Here is a 22,103-nt window from a genome sequence, read left to right as displayed (position 1 = left end):
CATCTACAGGCAAGGTGCTTGCTAAGTGCTCTGCATGAAATAAATCTATACATGACAGGAAGAAGGCACAGGATGTTTGCACACGCTTTGGAAAGGCAAAACAGCAAATGTCACACAGGAAATAAGAACAAATGCTATGAAAGTACAAAGAAAGGAAGGATCCTTCAATTTATTAAAAAGCTCTTTTTAGAGCTTCCATTTAGGTGGAAAATGTCATCTTTTGGACCCACCCAGGAGAAAAGCTGATTCATGTATCAACTATTAAACTCTTTGGTTCTAAAAAGATACATCTTTAAAAATAACGTAACTATACTTTTGCGAGCTGTGATAAATACTGTAGCAATTGCTATGTAAATCACGAAATAATGCCTATTCAATTTTGGGGGATTATATGAAATATTTTAATGATTTTTTAACATGATTTGCTTTACAATCATATTTTATGTCTTCACTCCCTAATTTCTTTGAATCAAACATGTATTAACCAGTAAACCATACACAATCTTATTTAAATGCATCCTTATGAATTCCTGGCTTTAGAACTTCTGAAACAAAGAGCCTTATTTCTCTGGTTACAGGACTCTCAAACCAGTATTTTAATAGCATGTATATGAATTCAAACAAATAAAATGTTTCAGTTCAGTTCAGTTCAGTTCAGTCGCTCAGCCGTGTCCGACTCTTTGCGACCCCATGAATCGCAGCACGCCAGGCCTCCCTGTCCATCACCAACTCCCAGAGTTTACTCAAACTCATGCCCATCGAGTCGGTGATGCCATCCAGCCATCTCATCCTCTGTCGTCCCCTTCTCCTCCTGCCCTGAATCCCTCCCAGCATCAGGGTCTTTTCCAACGAGTCAACTCTTCGCATGAGGTGGCCAAAGTATTGGAGTTTCAGCTTCAGCATCAGTCCTTCCAATGAATACCCAGGACTGATCTCCTTTAGGATGGACTGGCTGGATCTCCTTGCAATCCAAGGGACTCCCAAGAGTCTTCTCCAACACCACAGTTCAAAAGCATCAATTTTTTGGCACTCAGCTTTCTTCACAGTCCAACTCTCACATCCATATATGACCACTGGAAAAACCATAGCCTTGACCAGATGGACCTTTGTTGGCAAAGTAATGTCTCTGCTTTTTATTTATTTTTCTTTTCCTTTTTTTTTTTTTCATTTATTTTTATTAGTTGGAGACTAATTACTTTACAATATTGTAGTGGTTTTTGCCATACATTGACCTGAATCAGTCATGGATTTACATGTGTTCCCCATCCCGATCCCCCCTCCTGCCTCCCACCCTGTCTCTGCTTTTTAATATGCTATCTAGGTTGGTCATAACTTTCCTTCCAAGGAGTAAGCATCTTTCGATTTCATGGCTTCAGTCACCATCTGCAGTGATTTTGGAGCCCAAAAAAATAAAGTCTGACACTGTTTCCACTGTCTCCCCATGGCATCACCAGATGCCATGATCTTAGTTTTCTGAATGTTAAGCTTTAAGCCAACTCTTTCACTCTCCTCTTTCACTTTCATCAAGAGGCTCTTTAGTTCCTTTTTGCTTTCTGCCATAAGGGTGGTGTCATCTGCATAGCTGAGGTTATTGATATTTCTTCCGGCAATCTTGATTCCAGCTTGTGCTTCATCCAGCCCAGCGTTTCTCATGATGTACTCTGCATATAAGTTAAATAAGCAGGGTGACAATATACAGCCTTGATGTACTCCTTTTCCTATTTGGAACCAGTCTGTTGTTCCATGTCTGGTTCTAACTGTTGCTCCCTGACCTGCATACAGGTTTCTCAAGAGGCAGGTCAGGTGGTCTGGTATTCCCATCTCTTTAACAATTTTCCACAGTTTATTGTGATCCACACAGTTGAAGGCTTTCGTGTAGTCAAGAAAGCAGAAATAGATGTTTTTCTGGAACTCTCTTGCTTTTTCGATGATCCAGCGGGTATTGGCAATTGGATCTCTGGTTCCTCTGCCTTTTCTAAAATGAACTTGAACATCTGGAAGTTCACGGTTCACGTATTGCTGAAGCCTGGCTTGGAGAATTTTGAGCATTACTTTACTAGCATGTGAGATGAGTGCAATTGTGCAGTAGTTTGAGCATTCTTTGGGATTGCCTTTCTTAGGGAGTGGAATGAAAACTGGCCTTTTCCAGTCCTGTGGCCACTGCTGAGTTTTCCAAATTTACTCACATATTGAGTACAGCACTTTCACAGCATCATCTTTCAGGATATGAAATAGCTCAACTGGAATTCCATCACATCCACTAGCTTTGTTCATAATGATGCGTTCTAAGCCCCACTTGACTTCACATTCCAGGATGTCTGACTCTAGGTGAGTGATCACACCATTGTGATTATCTGGGTCGTGAAGATCTTTTTTGTACAGTTCTTCACCTCTTCTTAATATCTTCTGCTTCTGGTAGGTCCCTACCATTCTGTCCCTTATTGAGCTCATTTTTGCATGAAATGCTCCCTTGGTATCTCTAATTTTCTTGAAGAGATCTCTAGTCTTTCCCATTCTGTTGTTTTCCTCTATTTCTTTGCATTGATCGCTGAGGAAGGCTTTCTTCTCTCTCCTGGCTAACTCTGCATTCAAATGGGAATATCTTTCCTTTGCTTTTCGCTTCTCTTGGTTTCACAGCTATTTGTAAGGCCTCCTCAGACAACCATTTTGCCTTTCTGTATTTCTTTTCCATGGGGATGGTCTTGATCCCTGTCTCCTGTACAATGTCACAAACTTCCGTCCATAGTCCATCAGGCTCTCTGTTGATCAGATCTAGTCCCTTAAATCTATTTCTCACTTCTACTGTATAGTCATAAGGGATTTGATTTAGGTCATACCTGAATGGTCTAGTGGTTTTCCCTACTTTCCTCAGTTTAAGTCTGAATCTGGCAATAAGGAGTTCATGATCTGAGCCACAGTCAGCTCCTGGTCTTGTTTTTGCTGACTGTATAGAGCTTCTCCATCTTTGGCTGCAGAGAATATAACCAATCTGATTTCGATGTTGACCATCTGGTGATGTCCATGTGTAGAGTCTTCTCTTGTGTTGTTGGAAGAGGGTGTTTGCTATGACCAGTGAGTTCTCTTGGCAAAGCTTTATTAGCCTTTGCCCTGCTTCATTCCATACTCCAAGGCCAAATTTGCCTGTTACTCCAGGTGTTTCTTGACTTCCTACTTTTGCATTCCAGTCCCCTATAATGAAAAGGACATCTTTTTTGGGTGTTAGTTCTAGAAGGTCTTGTAGGTCTTCATAGAACTGTTCAACTTCAGCTCCTTCAGCATTACTGGTTGGGGCAGAGGCTTGGATTACTGTGATATTGAATGGTTTGCCTTGGAAATGAACAGAGATCATTCTGTTGTTTTTGAGATTGCATCCAAGTACTGCATTTCAGACCCTTTTGTTGACTATGATGGCTACTCCATTTCTTGGGGATTCCTGCCCACAGTAGTAGATATAATGGTCATCAGAGTTAAATTCACCCATTCCAGTTCATTTTAGTTCGCTGATTCCTAGAATGTCGACATTCACTCTTGCCATCTCCTGTTTAACCACTTCCAATTTGCCTTGATTCATGGACCTAACATTCCAGGTTCCTATGCAATACTGCTCTTTACAGCATCAGACCTTGCTTCTATCACCAGTCCCATCCACAACTGGGTATTGTTTTTGCTTTGGCTCCATCCCTTCATTCTTTCTGGAGTTATTTCTCTACTGATATCCAGTAGGATACTGGGCACCTACCGACCTGGGGAGTTCCTCTTTCAGTATCCTATCATTTTGCCTTCTCATACTGTTCATAGGGTTCTCAAGGCAAGAATACTGAAGTGGTTTGCCATTCCCTTCTCCAGTGGACCACATTCTGTCAGACCTCTCCACCATGACCTGGCCGTCTTGGGTGGCCCCACACGGCATGGCTTAGTTTCACTGAGTTAGACAAAACTGTGGTCCTGTGATCAGATTGGCTAGTTTTCTGTGATTATGGTTTCAGTGTGTCTGCCCTCTGATGCCCTCTTGCAACACCTACCGTCTTACTTGGGTTTCTCTTACCTTGGACTGTACCAAAATGTGAATTGAGTCTTTTTTGTCATTTTCAGATTAATATAAGTATTTCCAGAAGAATAAAAATTATGACTACTAAGCTATGTGAATATCAGGATTACTTAAGTTATTAAATTAGACAATATTCTTCTTTCTTTTTGAAGGCAAATGTATGTGACAATAAACAGGGAGTGGCAAGAAGTTTGTTGCTACAGAGGATAGTAGTGAGAAAGAATGGACATAAACTGAAATAATACGAATGCTTCAGAATCTGACCCATAATACTTGCTGCTATGAGACTCAGAACATGAGTCAGAGGGGATGGCATGTCTTCTTTTTAAAATTATCTTAAAAACTAGAATTCAGACAAATTTACACAGAGTGTGAGAAGAAATGAACTCTTAACAGTTCTACCTGCTCTCTGGCTGTATTAAACTTATACATGTGAGAATTTGTCTAGATTCATATAAATGCAAATTTAAACCACTACTCACAGAACTCTCAACTGTATCAGAAGCGTTATCTTCCACAAAATACATTCCACATTTACCTGCAGAAAATAATTGGCTGTGAGTTTAAAAATGTCTGTGCACTATTATTTCATATAGTTAAAAGCACCTCTGGAGTCAGTTGGACCTAATTTGAATCCCAGAACCCAGAAAGAGTTCCTAATAATCAGTAAATATTTTTGAATAGCATCCATGAGATCCTGGGCAAGCTGCCTAACCCCACTGTGCTTTAGTTTCCTTATAAAAAGAATGGGGTAGGGAGAAGACTCTATTTCACAGGGTTACTGTGGGAATTATATAGAATATATGTAAAATGTTTATTAACAGTGTCTGGTGCTTAGTGCTAAAAGTGTTGGCTGTTTATTATTACCAGTATTCTTCTTAGGTTACTAGCATATTACTTTTATTTTGTACACATTAACTGAATTCAAGTTATAAACTAAATTTTCTAGCAAAAGAGGAATCCTTAATTATTTTGCTGACTTAAACACTCAATAGGGCAGAAAAGTAAAGTGTTAGTCGCTCAGTCATGTTCACCTCTTTGCGACCCCATGGGCTGTAGCCCACCAAGCGTCTCTGTCCACGGAATTCTCCAGGCAAGAATACTGGAGTGGGTAGCCATCCCCTTCTCCAGAGGATCTTCCTGATTCAGGGATCGAACCCACGTCTCCTGCACTGCAGGCAGATTCTTTACTGTCTGGAGCCCTGATGGCTCCATCAGGGCTCAGACAGTCCCCCTAGTTTTCCCGCTTGATAGGCTGTTGTTAACACACATCCCTACATCGCATATCCAAATGGTGGGAATTTCCTGGAGCTCTGCACTGGATGCTGGTCACCCTGAGCCCTGGCGTGGCCAGCTCAGAGAAGGGCACCATCTCCATCCTAGTGACTGTGGGGCTCAGCCCTGGTAAGCTTGAGACTCTGCCTGTTAGGGCTTTCAGGCTATATAGCTTTAGCCTACTGCAGTGACTCTCTAATTTGAGGGTGTGTCAGAATCACTGCAGGGTGTATAAAAATGTAGATGTTTGGGCCGCATCCACAGAGTTTCAGATTCAGTGGCTCTGGGCAGGGGCCTGAGAATTTGTTTTTCTTAAAAGTTCCCATGTGATCTGGATGCCCCTGATTTGAGAACAACTGGCCCACAGCATACAAATCAGTTCTTTAAGGGAATAGAGACTGTGGTTTAAACGCTATTCCTTCATGTCTTAAGGAAAAATATCTCACTAAATGTAACTATCCATGGATCAATAGTCTCGGCCTTTCTCTCAGAAGTACAGTGAAGAATATAAATTAAGAATAATCTCAAGGTGTATATATTTCATGTGTATAGGGATATCTGTTAAAACAGTAGGCATATAAACATACTAATGATTCTTTACTTTAGAATTAAAAATTGATACATAATAAAAGAAACAAATTTAAAAATGTATACTCATGAAGAAAGTTAACTTTATAAAAATTAAAATGCCATTTATATGCTTTTCAGAAAATAAGACTGTCATTTCTTCACATTCATGAGTCATATGCATTATAGACAATGTTAAGGCAAAATAACCTATGCAATATTCCAGAAAGTTTATCTCACTTAATGGCAGTCTGTCAAAACAATGTTTCAAATTATCTAAGAATAAAATAGGCACAGTGAATATGTATAAAAATCTTCAAAATGTAACTTACCTAATAACAATTCACCAGCTGTCTCTCTAGATGGTGCAACGCTGATACATCTTCGATTGACTCTGTCAAAACATATTTAAAATTACTATGATTAAATGTTTTGAACAATTTCAGAGAGTAAAAGCTTTATTTTACCTAGTAGAAGATTTCAGCAGAGCAGACAAGAGTTTCAAAAGCATAGAATGTCTTGTTAGAGTCCACATGAAAATATTATCTCATTTCCAACATTATAATAGCAGAGACATCTCATTTCTGACATTATAATAGCAGAGAAAATAACGGAAACTTTTAGAAAAGGTGAATAATCCCTACACCCTACGCAGAAGTCAAGGACTCAGTTATTTAAAAGAGACTTCAATATTTTATATTTTCCAGTACATAAGCAAACATTGGTTCATGCCTCTGAACAAACACAGGAAAGAAACTCAGCATTCTTGGAGAAAAGGGGGATTCAGAGTCAGAAAAGTTCTTCTATTCTTTAGTCAAGTCACTTTTCTTGACTCTCAGTTTTTTATCTATAAAATGGGCCTGACAACAACCTCCACTACAACCACAGTGACAATCCTATCAATAGTTATTGACCCACAATCCTCAACAATGCTATGACATGTTAGGTGTGACTTATCTTCCTCACATAACAGATGCCGACTGAAGTCCAATGAAAACTCTCTATCAAAACTGTCTGTTCTCTTTGGATTTTGGCCATTCAACTTTGTCCTCTCTTGAGCCATGTTCAGGTCTTTTCCTAAACCACTGCATTATCTAAAATAAACATCACATAAGCACTGCAATAGACTATTAAAGTCTTTAACACATTCAACAAAAGAGAAGATATCTTATGGATTCAAATTTACCTTATAGACTCACTTGCAGCTTTGTCTTTTACAGTAGAAGAGAAAGAAGAATGAGTTTTGTCTTCAAATAGGTAAGAGAGTGGTGGTTTGACCACATCTATTGAGGAAAAGAGATTACATCATCTTTGTGTAATGACCACAGTTATCTGCTATATTTATATGTTGAGTCAAGAAGTCACTATTACCTTCTGATTTCTGTCGATCCCTAAGCAAATACTTATTTGGAATAGTTAAGTAACATCTCTGTAAACGTCTTCTCTCTCGATTTGGCCCTTCTGTTGGATCCAACTGCCATGAAGTTGGATAGTAGATGGGGTCATACCAGACTGCTCTACAGGTAGAAAGAAAAGGCTTAAGTGGCAATTTGAAGTACTTATAACTTAAAAAAATATATGTAAAAATTTAATAAGTAAGTCAAAACTGATCCATTCAGTTGAAAAATCCCAACTATTTTTATAACTAGACAGGGATATGCATACACATGGCTTTCCAGGTGGCTCAGTGGTAAAGAATCTGCCTGCCAATGAAGGAGACTTAGGCAACGCAAGTTCGATCCCTGGGTCAGGAAGATGCCCTGGAGGAGGAAAGGGCAACCCACTCCAGTATTCTTGCCTGGAGAATCCCATGGACAGAGGACCCTGGAAGACTGCAGTCCATGGGGTTGCAAAGAGTTGGACACAACTGAGCGACCAAGCACAAACACATGTGCATACACACAGTACAAAAGAATAACAACAAAAAAGTTCCCCTCTGCTCTGGAGTCCAGTCTCCTTGCCTCAAGGCAAGCTCTGCTACTAGTTTCTTGTACCTATTCAATTTTTAAAAAGATACAGCATGACTACTATATATGCTTTGTGATATATTAGACTTAGTATGGTCAACTAAAGAAAAAAAATCAATTTCCAAATAAATTATTTTCATTTCCCATTTTGCCTATTATCTAATGTAACAAACAAAATCATTCATTTTTGTAGTAATCACATTTCTTAAAATGTTTTAAAATAAATTAACATTTTAAATGAAATAGCTTTTAGAAATAGATGAATAAATTACCCTTAATCCTACTACCCCAAACATACCAAAATGTTGGTAGTGATTTTCATTTTTTAAAATTACAGTTATAACTCATATACACACATATTTTCTTATATACACATTCTTATATTCTGACTTCTTTATCATTACCATTTTAAATGGCTAATATTATATTGAGTGAAAGGATCATACTGTATTTATTACTATTATTATATACTTAGTTGTTTCCGATTCATTCACTAACATAAACAATGCAGAGATGAAAATCTTTATGTTTACTGATTTTGGATATTTTGAATATTTTCCTTATGACAAAATCACTAAAATAGAATAATTGGAACTAGAAATAAATTGTTTATAGGGTTCCTGATAGATTATGTCAAAGTATACAATGCCACCAAACCTCTGATTAAGGGCTAAGATACATTCTTCCTACTGTGGAGAGAGTTCCTAAAAAACTTTTTATTTTAACATAAAAGGTAAAATATAGTATCTAAAGATTTTAAAAAACTAAATTAGCCTCTAGCAATATTCAATTTTTCCCATCTGCTTATTAATTCTACTTGTCTGATGTGAAGACTATATTCATGTCTTTTGCTCAAACTTTTGGGATTTTAATTTTTATTTTCAAACTTTTATGAAATTTTAAAATCATAAAAATACTAACTTTGAAATACATGCTGAAAATGAATTTTGATGTTTTGTTGTGGCTATGCTTGTTAAATACACTGGAAAAAAATTAAAGTTCAAAGCCATTCATTTCTTCTTTGTAGTTTCTTCAATTGTGTTTGATCTTAGGAAGTTATCTATCAGAGTTGATAAATACTCTATTTTCTCCTGCTGTGTAAACTTTTTAAGTTTAATTCATTCATTCACCTGGAATTTGCTTTAGAATGTAGCTCCTCAAAGTCGTAATACTAATCAGTTATGTTAACCAAATTCAGAGAATAATATTTTAATTTCCCTCTTTCCACTATTTGTGATGCATCTTTTTAACTGTGTTACTGAGGTCTTAACTGGAAATAGATATATTTCCCAACTGTCTTGTTTCAGTGATTTCCCTATTCTTTTGCAAAGATCATATTTTATTTTTTTTAATATATAAATTTATTTATTTTAATTGGAGGCTAATTACTTTACAATATTGTAGTGGTTTTGCCATACATTGACATGGATCTGCCATAGGTATACATGTGTCCCCATCCTGAACCCCTCTCCCCACTCCCTCCCCATCCCATCCCCCTGGGTCATCCCAGTGCACCAGCCCCGAGCACCCTGTCTCATGCATCAACCTGGACTGGTGATCCGTTTCACATATGACAATACACGTTTCAATGCCATTCTCCCAAACCATCCCACCCTCGGCCTCTCCCACAGAGCCCAAAAGTCTGTTCTATGCATCTGTGTCTCTTGCTGTCTCGCATACAGGGTTATCGTTACCACCTTTCTAAATTCCACATATATTTGTTAGTATACTGTATTGGTGTTTTTCTTTTTTTTTAAATTTTTATTAGTTGGAGGCTAATTACTTTACAATATTGTAGTGGGTTTTGTCATACACTGACATGAATCAGCCATGGATTTACATGTGTTCCCCATCCCGATCCCCACTCCCACCTCCCTCTCTACCCAATCCCTCTGGGTCTTCCCAGTGCACCAGGCCCGAGCACTTGTCTCATGCATCCAACCTGGGCTGGTGAGCAAAGATCATATTTTAAAATGAAAGCCAATAAACAGATATTACTCTCTGGAAGAGCTAATGTCTCTCTCTCTCATTATTTTTTCTCCCTCCCAAGAATTGAAATTTCTCAGAGGCATATTCTTTAAGAGGAAATAAATTACCAATGATTAAACAAAAAACATTTAATCTAATCAGACAGCATTATGAATCTTTATTCTAGAGTGAAAATCACATCAATATAAAACATTTATGCAGGGCCACTGAAAGTCCTCCCACGTTGCTAACCTGTCATGCGTCAGTTGTTGAATAAGCTCCTGCCAGTGTCTGCTGGCACTAAGATCCACTTTGTACATTCCTCTGATGTGCTGGATCACCTTTTTTCTCTCAATTCCTTGGGAAAGAGATACTGCCTGGGTGATATCTGCAGCTATTTTAGATATATCCTTTGATTTTGAATCCAAACGCTGAAAGAGACTAAACAGACAAGAAGCCTGTAAGTTAAGTATTTGTATAGGAACATTAAATGTATATTAAAACATGGTACATTAAAACTAAAAGCATATGCAAAATATAATGGGGCTCCTAAAAGACACAACTTTTAGCACAGGTGATATCCTACCTTTGCTGATTATTATTAACTGTTTTCTGCCAGTTGGCCTTATTCACACCTTCTTCAGTTTCATATTTCCTTTGTTCCTAAAAGATTTAGATAATAATATACTATATAAAACTTATTACTTATCATTTAACACTGGCGCAGAGCCCAGCAAACTAAATTTAAAACCAAGTTAACAAAGGAAAAAAAATTGTCTCCTGGAGACCAGAATATTAAAATAAAATACATCAGCTACTTAAATAATGTTATAATTCCCCTTCGTTTCCACACAATTTGGGTCACAGAAATTAGGGTGGAATAGTTAACTAGGGCTGCCAAACCCAATGGGTTTGCATAGCTGCTCGCTTCCTTATTTTGCTTTTTCACTAAAGAACCGAGAACTTGAGGCTGATGGTTCAACTTGCTTGTCACTATTAAAACCGTTTTCTTCCCTGAAAGCTAGTGGTAATGAATATGGATGACCACAGAGAATAAAATGCTCCTTAAAATAAAACTATTTGTTTTCTTATATTAAAAAACAATATAATGTATAAAAAAATTATCATCTAAATTCACCATCAGTGGTACTCTATAATAAAAAAATCTCTCAATCATTCTTTAGTTACAGTCAAGGGGATCTCCTAAGAAAACTGTTTCTTATGGTTTCACTGACTCACCTCTTTGATCACTCTAATAAGGTCTGATTTTGTTGATGCACTGGGAGGGATGCACTTATGACCACATAATTTTAAAGCATTCATAAGCAGTTCTGCTGTGTCTAGTTCTTCTTCAGTCAATTCATCTTTGTGATTATGCATCAACTCTGACAAATACAAAACTAATTTGGCTCCATGCTTAAAAAAAAAAGTAACAATTTTTTTAATTAAAAAAAATTTTAAGTCATAAAGAATTTTTATTTCTTACATTTAAATTCTTTAACAGTAAATTAAATTTATTGCTACATTTATTTGGCTGGATCTAGTTTAAATAAATCAGCTAAAAAGACATTTTGGGGACAACTGAAGAAATTCTCAAATGATTATGCACTGAGTATATGATGACGTTAGAGTATATGCTAATTTTGTCAGGTATAATAATGTTGTTATGGTGACACAAAAAAGTCTTTTGAAAAAATGTCATGATTTATATAATTTACTTTAAAATACCTCAGAAAAAAATGATGATAAATATGATAAAAATACTAACAATAGATCTATGGGATGGTCATATGGTACTGATTAAGTATTCACTAGTCTCTATTCTTCTTAGTCTGTTTGAAAATTTTTATTGTTAAAGGCAAAAAAATGGAAGAAAAAGAGGAAAAAAAAAAAGAAGAAAGGAGGGATTGAAGTAATAAAGGAAAGAAGGAAAAAAGAAAGCACACAAGCTTTTGGGGAAAGAATTTTAGAGAGGGTTTGCTAAAGGAATAATAGGCTTGGGATGAAGGAAACTAATTCTTAGTTCTTCTCATAGAAATACTGAACTGGAAGGGAAACTTTCCTTTAAACCTTAAGGTAAGAGTCTCTCTAATTTCTGCTTGGGAGAATAAACACTGGAGAAAATACCATAACAAAAAAGTATCTTTGGATCCATTTGTAAGCATTCACTATTCCCTGGGGAGAACAAAAGGTGAAAAACTCTAAAACCAGTTAAGATGTCAGTATTCAATATGTGAATATTTGGGAGAAGGGTTGGTTTAGGTCAGTCTTTTATGAACAGGCACTACAGACAAAATGAAAATGTTACTTAAGAAAATGAGAATGGTTCTTCCCAGTGTAAAACTAAACCAAACTTTGATTCATGATTTCTTGAGTGGCTCTTTTTTTTTTTTTTTTTGAGCACACATGCATACTTTTATTATCTGTGCTGGGATTCCACAAGACATGGCTATCGTTTTTGCTTTAGATGATCATTTGCAAACATGTGAAATTTCATTTTTAGATAAGCTTTGGTTACACCAATTTTATGGGCCTCCCTGGCAGCTCAGATGGTAAAGATCTGCCTGCAATGTGGGAGACTGGGGTTCAATCCCTGGGTTGGGAAGATCCCCTGGAGAACAGAATGACAACCCACTCCAGTATTCTTGCCTGGAGAATTCAATGGACAGAGGAGCCTGAAGATCTACAGTCCATGGGGTTGTAAAAAGCTAGACATGACTGAGAGACTGATATGCACACACATGCCAGTTTTAGTGCTTTTTATTTATTGTGTAGATCAAAGCTTTTTTCCGTTAAGTGGCTCTTTCATGCCAGAGATATTACACCTGATTGTTAAGTGTACAATATATATTATTTAGACATTAACTTTGCCAACAAGTTAAACATGCATAATTTTATTTTTTAACAATTTGCATTCATACAAATATCACTGTATTTGGCTTTATGATATTTTAAACTGTGAATAGTCAACAAATGGATTTGGAAACTATAACATTTTAGGTGATATTTAAATTCACATGCTGAATCACATCATGTCGTTTCCCAAAAGCATAAGATGAACATACGCGATGATGAAAATAGCAAAGCTTATTTTAATGCAACATTTTAAATTAGTCAGGAGACAGCTGTTACCTGACCAAAAGAGAAAAATGAACAGATGCTCTGCAAGTAAAAGGCCTGAAGAGTTGGCAAATAGAGAGGAATGGTAAATGACTAGAATATTTTCATGTGTGCATCTTAAAGGTAATAATCTTGATAGAACTCTAAAAATATTTCAGTTTAGTATTTGGTGACATTTTAAGATCATCTTGAAAAACTATCAGAAATGTTTTTTTTTCATTCTGAATATCCAAAGAAACATGATTTTCCTAAGTTGTTTCTAATAGCTCATTTTAACATCTTCTGATCATTCATTTATTGATTGTAGTTGCTGGGACTAGAAAAGTTGTTTTTGGAGACATGCACACATAGAAATCTTATTTTCTGCTCTCAGAAAACTGATTTAAGGAATTGAATTTAAACACAAATTCTTAGAAAATAATAAAATGTGTAAAAATAAAATTTTCGATGAAGTTTCAAGAAGGAAGAGTTCTGAGTGGACTAAAAGAAGGAAGGCAGGCTTTGAAGGTGGTACCAAATGATGTGGGTGCATGGCTATGGACACAACAGGCATATGGACAGACAAAGGGGAGGAGAGACAGCGTTGCGTGCTGTGGGGACAAGAAAAAAGCAGCTTATCAGAAGGACTACAAGGGATGTGAAGATGTTATGAGAGAAAAGATGAGGAGCCACTGACTGGCTGGAGAATTATCCAGATTCAATAGAAGAGAAGCTTGGAGCTTTAAAAATCAGGCAGACTACAGATGGAATAGAGCTTGTAGGCAGTTATAAAAAAGGCATGAGATGAGCTCTCTATACTGCTGTGGAACCATTGCTAGGATATATTGTTAGCTGAAGAAAGTAGAGTGAGAAGGATATGTATGGTTCATTACCTTTCTTCATATAAAGAAGTGAGAGAGAAAATACATATGCGCACCTGGGTGTGTGTGTCACAAATTTGCTTATATCTCAAAAACAAATAAAAACCAAATAAGGATGGTAAGCTACAGGGAAAGGGAAAGAATGAGTGAAGGCTATAGAGATAAAAACTAGAAACTCTTCAACTGTGCTATATTTCACAATTTTGATTTTGAAACCAGGTTGACATTTTACAGATGGCTCAGATGGTAAAGAATCTGCCCACAATGTGAGAGATCTGGGTTTGATTCCTGGGTTGGGATGATGCCCTGGAGAAGGGAACGGCAACCCACTCTAGTATTCTTGCCTGGAAAACCCCATGGACAGAAGAGCCTGGTGGGCTACAGTCCATGGGGTTGCAATGAGTTGGACACGCCTGAGTGTCTAACACTTTCACACATGTATTGGCTTTGCCCACTAAAAACACTGAGAAGAAATGACAACCCAATAGAAATGAATATACGTAGTCCTTAGATTTGTAGTTTCTAAATACTACTATTTCATTAAAAGGAAACAGGGGCTTCTTGGGGAAGAAGTTTGGTTGCAGGTCTAGGGAAGGGAATGTACAAGATGAGCCTGGGACATTCTTTGCTCCAGAATGGAAGGAAGTTAATAAAGCTGTGCTGGGCTCAGTCACTCAGTCATGTCTGACTCTTTGAGACCCCATGTACCGTGGCCTGCCAGGCTACTCTGTCCAAGGAATTTTCCAGACAAGAATACTGCAGTGGGTTGCCATTTCCTACTCCAGGGGATCTTCCTAACCCAGGGGTCAAACCCGCATCTCCTGTATCACCTGCACTGGCAGGCGGATTCTCTACTACTGTGCCACCTGGGAAGCCTCAAGTTAATCATATCAACTTGTTAAAATTAAAAAGGCCATGTTAAAAGGATACAACAACTTGAATCTACAGAAGTGTTCATCTGAACATGAAAGAGAAAAATAACTGCAAAGATTTGAAACTACTTATAAAATTTAAAAAACAATACCTGAGTTCATGACAACACCTCAAATATAAAAACAAATACAAAAATTAGAGTTTGCTAGGGCACCAAGTTAGTATTCTAAAAACAAACAGATGAAAGAAACAAGCATTTATCTTGCCTTTCCTACAGAGACTATATTTTAGGGTAGCCAAACAGCTACTAAGGGAACATTCTTCTCTATAGCAGGTCAGGAAGCAACAGTTAGAACTGGGCATGGAACAACAGACTGGTTCCAAATAGGAAAAGGAGTACATCAAGGCTGTATATTGTCACCCTGCTTATTTAACTTATATGCAGAGTACATCATGAGAAACGCTGGGCTGGATGAAGCACAAGCTGGAATCAAGACTGCCGGGAGAAATATCAATAACCTCAGATATGCAGATGACACCACCCTTATGGCAGAGAGTAAAGACGAACTAAAAAGCCTCTTGATGAAAGTGAAAGAGGAGAGTGAAAAAGTTGGCTTAAAGCTTAACATTCAGAAAACTAAGATCATGGCATCTGGTCCCATCACCTCATGGGAAATAGGTGGGGAGACAGTGGAAACAGTGTCAGACTTCCTTTTTTGGGGCTCCAAAATCACTGCAGATGGTGACTGCAGCCATGAAATTAAAAGACGCTTGCTCCTTGGAAGGTAAGTTATGACCAACCTAGATAGCATATTAAAAAGCAGAGCTACTACTTTGCCAACAAAGGTCCGTCTAGTCAAGGCTATGGTTTTTCTAGTGGTTATGTATGGATGTGACAGTTGGACTGTGAAGAAAGCTGAGCGCCGAAGAATTGATGCTTTTGAACTGTGGTGTTGGAGAAGACTCTTGAGAGTCCCTTGGACTGCAAGGAGATCCAACCAGTCCATCCTAAAGATCAGTCCTGGGTGTTCACTGGAAGGACTGATGCTGAAGTTGAAATTCCAGTACTTTGGCCACCTCACGCGAAGAGATGACTCACTAGAAAAGACCCTGATGCTGGAAGGGATTGGGGGCAGGAGGAGAAGGGGAGGACAGAGGATGAGATGGCTGGATGGCATTACCGACTCGATGGGCATGAGTTTGAGTAAACTCTGGGAGCTGGTGATGGACAGGGAGGCCTGGCGTGCTGTGATTCATGGGGTCGCAAAGAGTCGGTCACGACTGAGCTACTGAACTGAACTGAACTGAACTGAACTGATAGAAGAATCAGAGCTAACAGATGATGGTGGAATGAGAAATACAGAGAAATCACTATTTTGCAACTCCTAATAAAAAAGTGGATCTTGGCAACCATTATTAATGGTTACTAAAATAATTAAAGACTGAGGGTGAACTTTATAATGGATGAATCAGGCTGCTACCATCTCAAAAAAGCAGAGCAACCAAATGTTTTCTGCCTGTTGCCATGATGTAATGGAAAATGAAGTATTTTTTAAAAAACAAAATAGGAAATAAAAAACTGGAATCTAGTCAAGCCTCTACATCTAGAACCACAAGGATACAACTAAACAAATCCGGAATGTGGGAGATTCTATAGAACAAATGACTCAGTTTCATCAACAAATAATGATATTAAAAAAAAAAAATTGGGGACAGTAATTACAAGGATTAAAAAGATGTCACACCCATCAAACAAATACTGTGTGGGCCTTGTTTGGATCGAGAATCAAGAGAACTATCTAAAAAATTTAAAGAAAATTGGGAAAATTTAAACATTGGGTATTAGATGATAATAAGTAAGTGAAGAGCTGACTCACTGGAAAAGACTCTGATACTGGAAAGATGGAAGGCAGGAGGAGAAGAGGGCAACAGAGGATGAGATGGTTGAATGGCATCACCGACTCAATGGACATGAATTGGAGCAAACTCCGGGAGATAGTGGAGGATAGGGAAGCCTGGAGTAGTGTAGTCCATGGGGTCACAAAGAGCTGGACACAACTTAGCCACTGAACAAGAAGAAGAAGAAGGAATTATTATTAATATCGTGGAGAGTGATAAGTTAAAAGAGTTAAAAGTTAAAAGTCCTATCAGCAGAGATCTAAACTGAAGTATTTACAGGTAAAATAATCTGATACCTGACTTTATTTCAAAGTACTAAAAAGAAAAATTAAAGTCAGGTTATGGTCATGTGGGGTTCTTTTTTTGATTTCTTCCAACTTTTAAGTTTATTTGAATGTTGCCATAATAAATCTTCCATCTGAACCACTAGGGCTTCGCTAGTGGAATCTGGGTTGGGAAGATCCCCTGGAGAAGGAAATGGCTACTCACTCCAGTATTCTTGCCTGGAAAAATCCCATGGACAGAGGAGCCTGGCAGGCTACAGCCCTTGGATTCCACAGAGCCAGACACAACTGAAGCAATTTAGCAGGAAGGATAATAAATCTTTAAAAAATGACCAGATAGAGTAATTTGGTCTTGAGGTGGAGAGGAGGCTATTGTAGTGATCCAAGCATTAGGGCTGAAAGCCTAAACTAGGGGGTGAGGGGGTGGGCAGAATATAGGGAAAGACAGGACTAAGTAAATGACTGGTCTTGGCGATACAATGGATTCGAGAGAGAACAAAGTCAACCACAGTTGCAATGTTTCAAGCTGAAAGCAGTAAGGATACCACCAAGAGAAAGGGAAAAGTGGAGAAGTGAAGCTGGTAGAAGAGAACTGGAAACGTCACAGTTGGATTCGGAGGGATGGTGGCTCTGCTGAGAATAAAGCAACAAAAGAACACCTCTTTGAATTCACCACAGAAGGAAACTATGGGCTAGGTATGCTTCTGCCTTGGCAAAGGGGCGACAACGCCCTTAGTGCACTTGAGTCTCAATACTGAAAAGCGCACCTCAAAGCATTACTTCAAAACTGTAACCTTTTGGTTCCTAGTGTGATAAATCTGAGTTTCTCAGAGATATAAAAGGAATACTTGTCCTATCTTAAATATCATCTAATACTTTATTTATAGGGGTATAATTTACATTCAATAAAGCATACAGATATTAAGTGTTTGTTTCCAGGAGTTCTGACAACTGCATACACCCATGTAACCACTACCTCAAGTAAGGCAATAGTTCATTTTTATCACTCCAAGAAATTTCCCTATGCCCCTTTCCATTCAATTCCCCCTTCTCACTGTCCCCTTCCTCACAGAGATAATTACTGTCCTAAATTCTATGACTGTATCTTAATTTCGCCTGTTCTTGGGCTTCATATGAATGGAATCATAAAATGCCTACTCTTTGGTGTTTTGGCTGTCCCTTTCAATGACACCACGATTTTGAGCTTCATCCATATTGATGGGTGCATCAGTAGTCAGTTCATTTTTATTGCTATGTAACAGTCTATTGTATAAATATATCACAGTTTAGTTATACATTCTCCCATTGACAGATATTTGGGTTATTTCCAGTTTTTGGCTATTAGTAGAAAGGCTGTCATGGATATTCTTCTACTAGTCTTTTTATGGACATATGTTTTAATTTCTCTTAGGTAAATACCTAAAAATGGAATTTTAGCATCACAGGCTAAGAGTATATTTAATTTTATAAGAAACTGCTAAACAGAATGGTTATACCACTTAAATTCTCCATCTATTGCTTGCTGAGTGATAGAGTTTATAGATTCCAAAACAGCTTGAGTATTTTGATTTTACCATTCTAGATGATCAACAAATATTTTAACTTACTGTAAATATTTTTGAAATATGTACTATTGTTTGAGCCATTCAGTATAGCTATTTCATAGATAATATAATGCTTTAAAAAGTCTCCAAACAGTTCTTAAAGAAAACACTTCAAGATTTAGTAACAAACTATGAAGGATCTAATAAGAACTCAGGTATAGAACTTCTTAAACACTGGAAAAAGGAAGGGGGATTAAACAGATTAAACAAATTGACTCTGGTAAACGGCATCTGAAGAAAGACCTCAGAAAATATTTGTTTGGTTAGAAAACTATATTCATGGTATTTGGCATGAAAATACAGTTTAAATTCAGTTCTTGATTTATACAGTTTTATAAAAGTTATTACTCATGAAGTGTTGGAGTACTTACTTGCAGGGATGGGCTAAGACAGTCTCGCAGTATTTCCTGATGATTTGGCTCACGAACTATTTCAAAAATTTGCTTTCTCTCTTGTGAAGAGTGGGCTGGAGACAACATATGCACGAGCAGTCTCCCAAGCTGCATTCGGAAGGTTTCCTTACAAGACCATAAGATTTTAGCCCACTGCTGTTTGGAACTACTGGTTTTACCTGAAGCCTTAAATCAAAACAGGAATGAATTAGGATCAAATTTCTTAAGCAATAATATAATAACCTCAACGCAGCCCTAAAAAATCATGGAACATGTTTTATTCTAGAATTTTCAAACAGTTGAAATTAGGAAGATATACACATCCACACAAACAGGATTTTAAAAGAGATGGATGTACATCAATGTTTATAGTGGCACCATTCAAAATAGCCTACAGGTAGAAACAATCCAAATACCCATTGATGGATGAATGGATAAACAAGTGCAATATATACTAATAGAATAGTGGTTTATCAGGGACTGGGGGAGAGGCTAACGGTGAGTTACTGTTTAATGAACACAGAGTTTCGGTTTCGGATAACAGAAAAATTTCTAGGGATGGACAGTGGTAATGGTTGCACAACAATGTGAAAGGACTTAGTATCACTGATTCGTACATTTAAAAATTGTTAAAATAGCAAAATTTATGTTATGTATATTTAACCACAATTTAAAAAGGGAGAGATAAAGAAGCTAAAGTCCTAAGACACTTAAAAAAATTACCCAGGGTTTGGAAATTTTAAATGACAAAAAAAAAAAAAAAAGAACCATCAAAGAACAACAGTAAATAAGCCTACCTGGATTTTACAATATAAAAGAGAAGGATTCATAATAGAGGCTTGAAATAGTACTAAAATATTGAAGATTGCCATTTGTTGTTATTTAGTTGCTAAGTTGTGTTTGACTCTTTTGCCACTCCATAGACCAGGTGGCGCTAGTGGTAAAGAACCTGTCTGCCAATGCAGGAGATGTAACAGACTCAGGTTTGATCCCTGATTTGGGAAGATCCCTTGGAGGAGGGCATGGAAACCCACTCCAGTAGTCCTGCCTGGAGAATCCCATGGACAGAGAAGCCTGGCGAGCTATAGTCCATAAGATCGCAAAATCAGACATAACTGAAGCGACTTAGCATGCATACATAAACTGCAGCCCATTAGGTTTCTCTGTCCATGGGATTTTCCAGGCAAGAATACTAGAGTGGGTTGCCATTTCCTTCTCCAAAGGATCTTCCTGACCCAGGGATCAAACCCTCGCCTCCTGCACTGGAAGGCAGATTCTTTACCACTGAGACACCAGGGAAGACTAAAATATTGAGTAAAACTGTCACAAATTAAGAATTGTATATAAATTGACCATCAATATTCCTTAACAAATAACCAAATAAGCTGTGCTTTCGATGGTGGTCCCACAAGGGTTAACCCAATCCTGATCAAATATCCTGTATCTGGTTTAAAAATTGGAATCAGTACATTTTAGAGTTTATTTTGAGTTTTGAAAATGGCTCTCCAGTTACTCCTAGTCCTAAGGGCTCTGGTGTGAATGACTCAGTTCTAAGTGGAACCTGCAGACAACCAAATCTAGTTATATTGGCAGAATCATGATTTATGAGTTCTGCTAGAATTAGATTAGCCTTTGCTATCTATGAGTGTACTGACCAATTTTTTCCCTATGTTCAACTATAAATGACCCACAAAAACCTAAGTGAGTTGATGATAAATGGAGCCTGATGCTTCTCAGTATTCTCTACATAATTTTGAAGATATTAGATCTGTTTAAGACAACATCTGTACTGCATAATTATCCATAATAATAACTCTAGAGTAAGCAGCTAAAAATAAAGATCTTTAAAAACAGGTTATTAGTTTAAGCTCTCACAGTAATCATCAAATTCCTATTTTTTTCTGATGCTGATTTTATTTAATAAATTACAATATTAGAAAATAGTTTTTCGTTTATAGACTTAAAAACCAATGTTGCATGAAGTGAGTAGTTCTGAAAAAGGCAAATTAGCAATACATTTTACTTCATTATTAAAATTCAAGTTGTCTGAGTTTCAGAAAAGTCTGTGAAAGTGTAAGAATATGATTTTGAAAACATGTAATACAGACACTTCTCCTCCTGAGGGAGAAGGGGACGACAGAGGATGAGATGGATGGCATCACCAACTCAATGGACATGAGTTTGAGCAAGCTCCGGGAGTTGGTGATGGACAGGGAAGCCTGGCATGATGCAGTCCATGAGGTTGCAAAGAGTCAGACAGGACTGAGCAACTGAACTAAACTGAATACAGACACAGAAAACCTCTACTCCTTCTTTGTGAATAAACATTTCCCATGTAATTAATTTACTCACACTAGATACTTTGAATCCTTCTACCAGATACATGAACATTTCTTTCTGAAATGGATTGAAAACAGAAGGCTGTTCATGATGAATATTTTCTTCAGAAATTTCAGTCTGGGAAGCTGAGGTCCTGCTTTGAGTTGCACTTTCTGGAGTACTCAAAATGTCAATAATATCTGGATTAAATTCTTTGAATTAAAAGAAGAATAAAAAATTAGTCAAATCACTAATACTGAGCCATTACAAATGATAGTGGCAAAAATATTCTATGTAATTAACCAATTCAGTTGTCACAATATAAACGTGTAATAGCTGTATTTGATGTAAAAAGTACGATATACTAGAGAAAGTGAATTCACCTAAAACAATGCAGAAATTTAAGCATGCATGAGTCATGCAATCCTAAATTAAAGCTTTATTTTACTAATGAAGATGAATTAAACTACAAAATTATTAAAGTCATGAAGGTTCTTGTACAAATTAAACATAAAGACCATGTGATATTTACATTAGATAGATGTGCAGACCTGTTTAACCAGATATGCTATCCCATTAAATGCTGTGCATGTGATAACAGTTCAGTTTCACAGCTTACTCTAGAGGCTGGTTGTCCCAAATATAAATTAGAAAAGTTAAAAAAAAATGGATGTCACCTGAACCTTTTTAGAATTTTGGCTTATTTGTATTGTTTTTTGAGTATATTTCTTTGCATAGCTTTTTTAGCGTTTGTTATAGGCGTTAAAGTTCATACATAAACATATAAATCATTAGCTCCCATAGAAGTGCACCTTGAAACCACAGTTATGGCCCAACATTATCTATCAGGACGGCTAAAACTGAAAACAGTGAAACTTCTGATGCTGGTGAAGACATGAAGAAAACCAGATCACTCATACATTGCTG

The 22,103-nt window shown here is 37.2% G+C and overlaps 1 protein-coding gene across 5 annotated transcripts in view; it reads right to left on the bottom strand.

The window, feature by feature from the left end:
* The window catches only part of LYST (lysosomal trafficking regulator), a 175,653-nt gene that overhangs the window by 46,604 nt on the left and 106,946 nt on the right, over positions 1-22,103 (bottom strand). For all 5 annotated transcript variants that reach the window (XM_061161427.1, XM_061161431.1, XM_061161430.1 and 2 more), the window contains 9 exons: positions 21,210-21,388; positions 18,837-19,043; positions 11,065-11,241; positions 10,412-10,488; positions 10,078-10,266; positions 7,262-7,407; positions 7,077-7,173; positions 6,223-6,284; positions 4,531-4,586 (listed from right to left, as the gene is read on the bottom strand). In XM_061161427.1, the coding sequence (XP_061017410.1) occupies positions 4,531-4,586; positions 6,223-6,284; positions 7,077-7,173; positions 7,262-7,407; positions 10,078-10,266; positions 10,412-10,488; positions 11,065-11,241; positions 18,837-19,043; positions 21,210-21,388 (1,190 nt within the window). The remainder of the gene's footprint in view (positions 1-4,530; positions 4,587-6,222; positions 6,285-7,076; positions 7,174-7,261; positions 7,408-10,077; positions 10,267-10,411; positions 10,489-11,064; positions 11,242-18,836; positions 19,044-21,209; positions 21,389-22,103) is intronic.

Source organism: Dama dama, chromosome 15, assembly GCF_033118175.1.
Source record: "Dama dama isolate Ldn47 chromosome 15, ASM3311817v1, whole genome shotgun sequence".
NCBI lineage: Eukaryota > Metazoa > Chordata > Mammalia > Artiodactyla > Cervidae > Dama > Dama dama.
The sequence above is the reverse complement of the archived record's forward strand: the minus strand, read 5'-3'. Positions and strand labels throughout refer to the sequence as shown.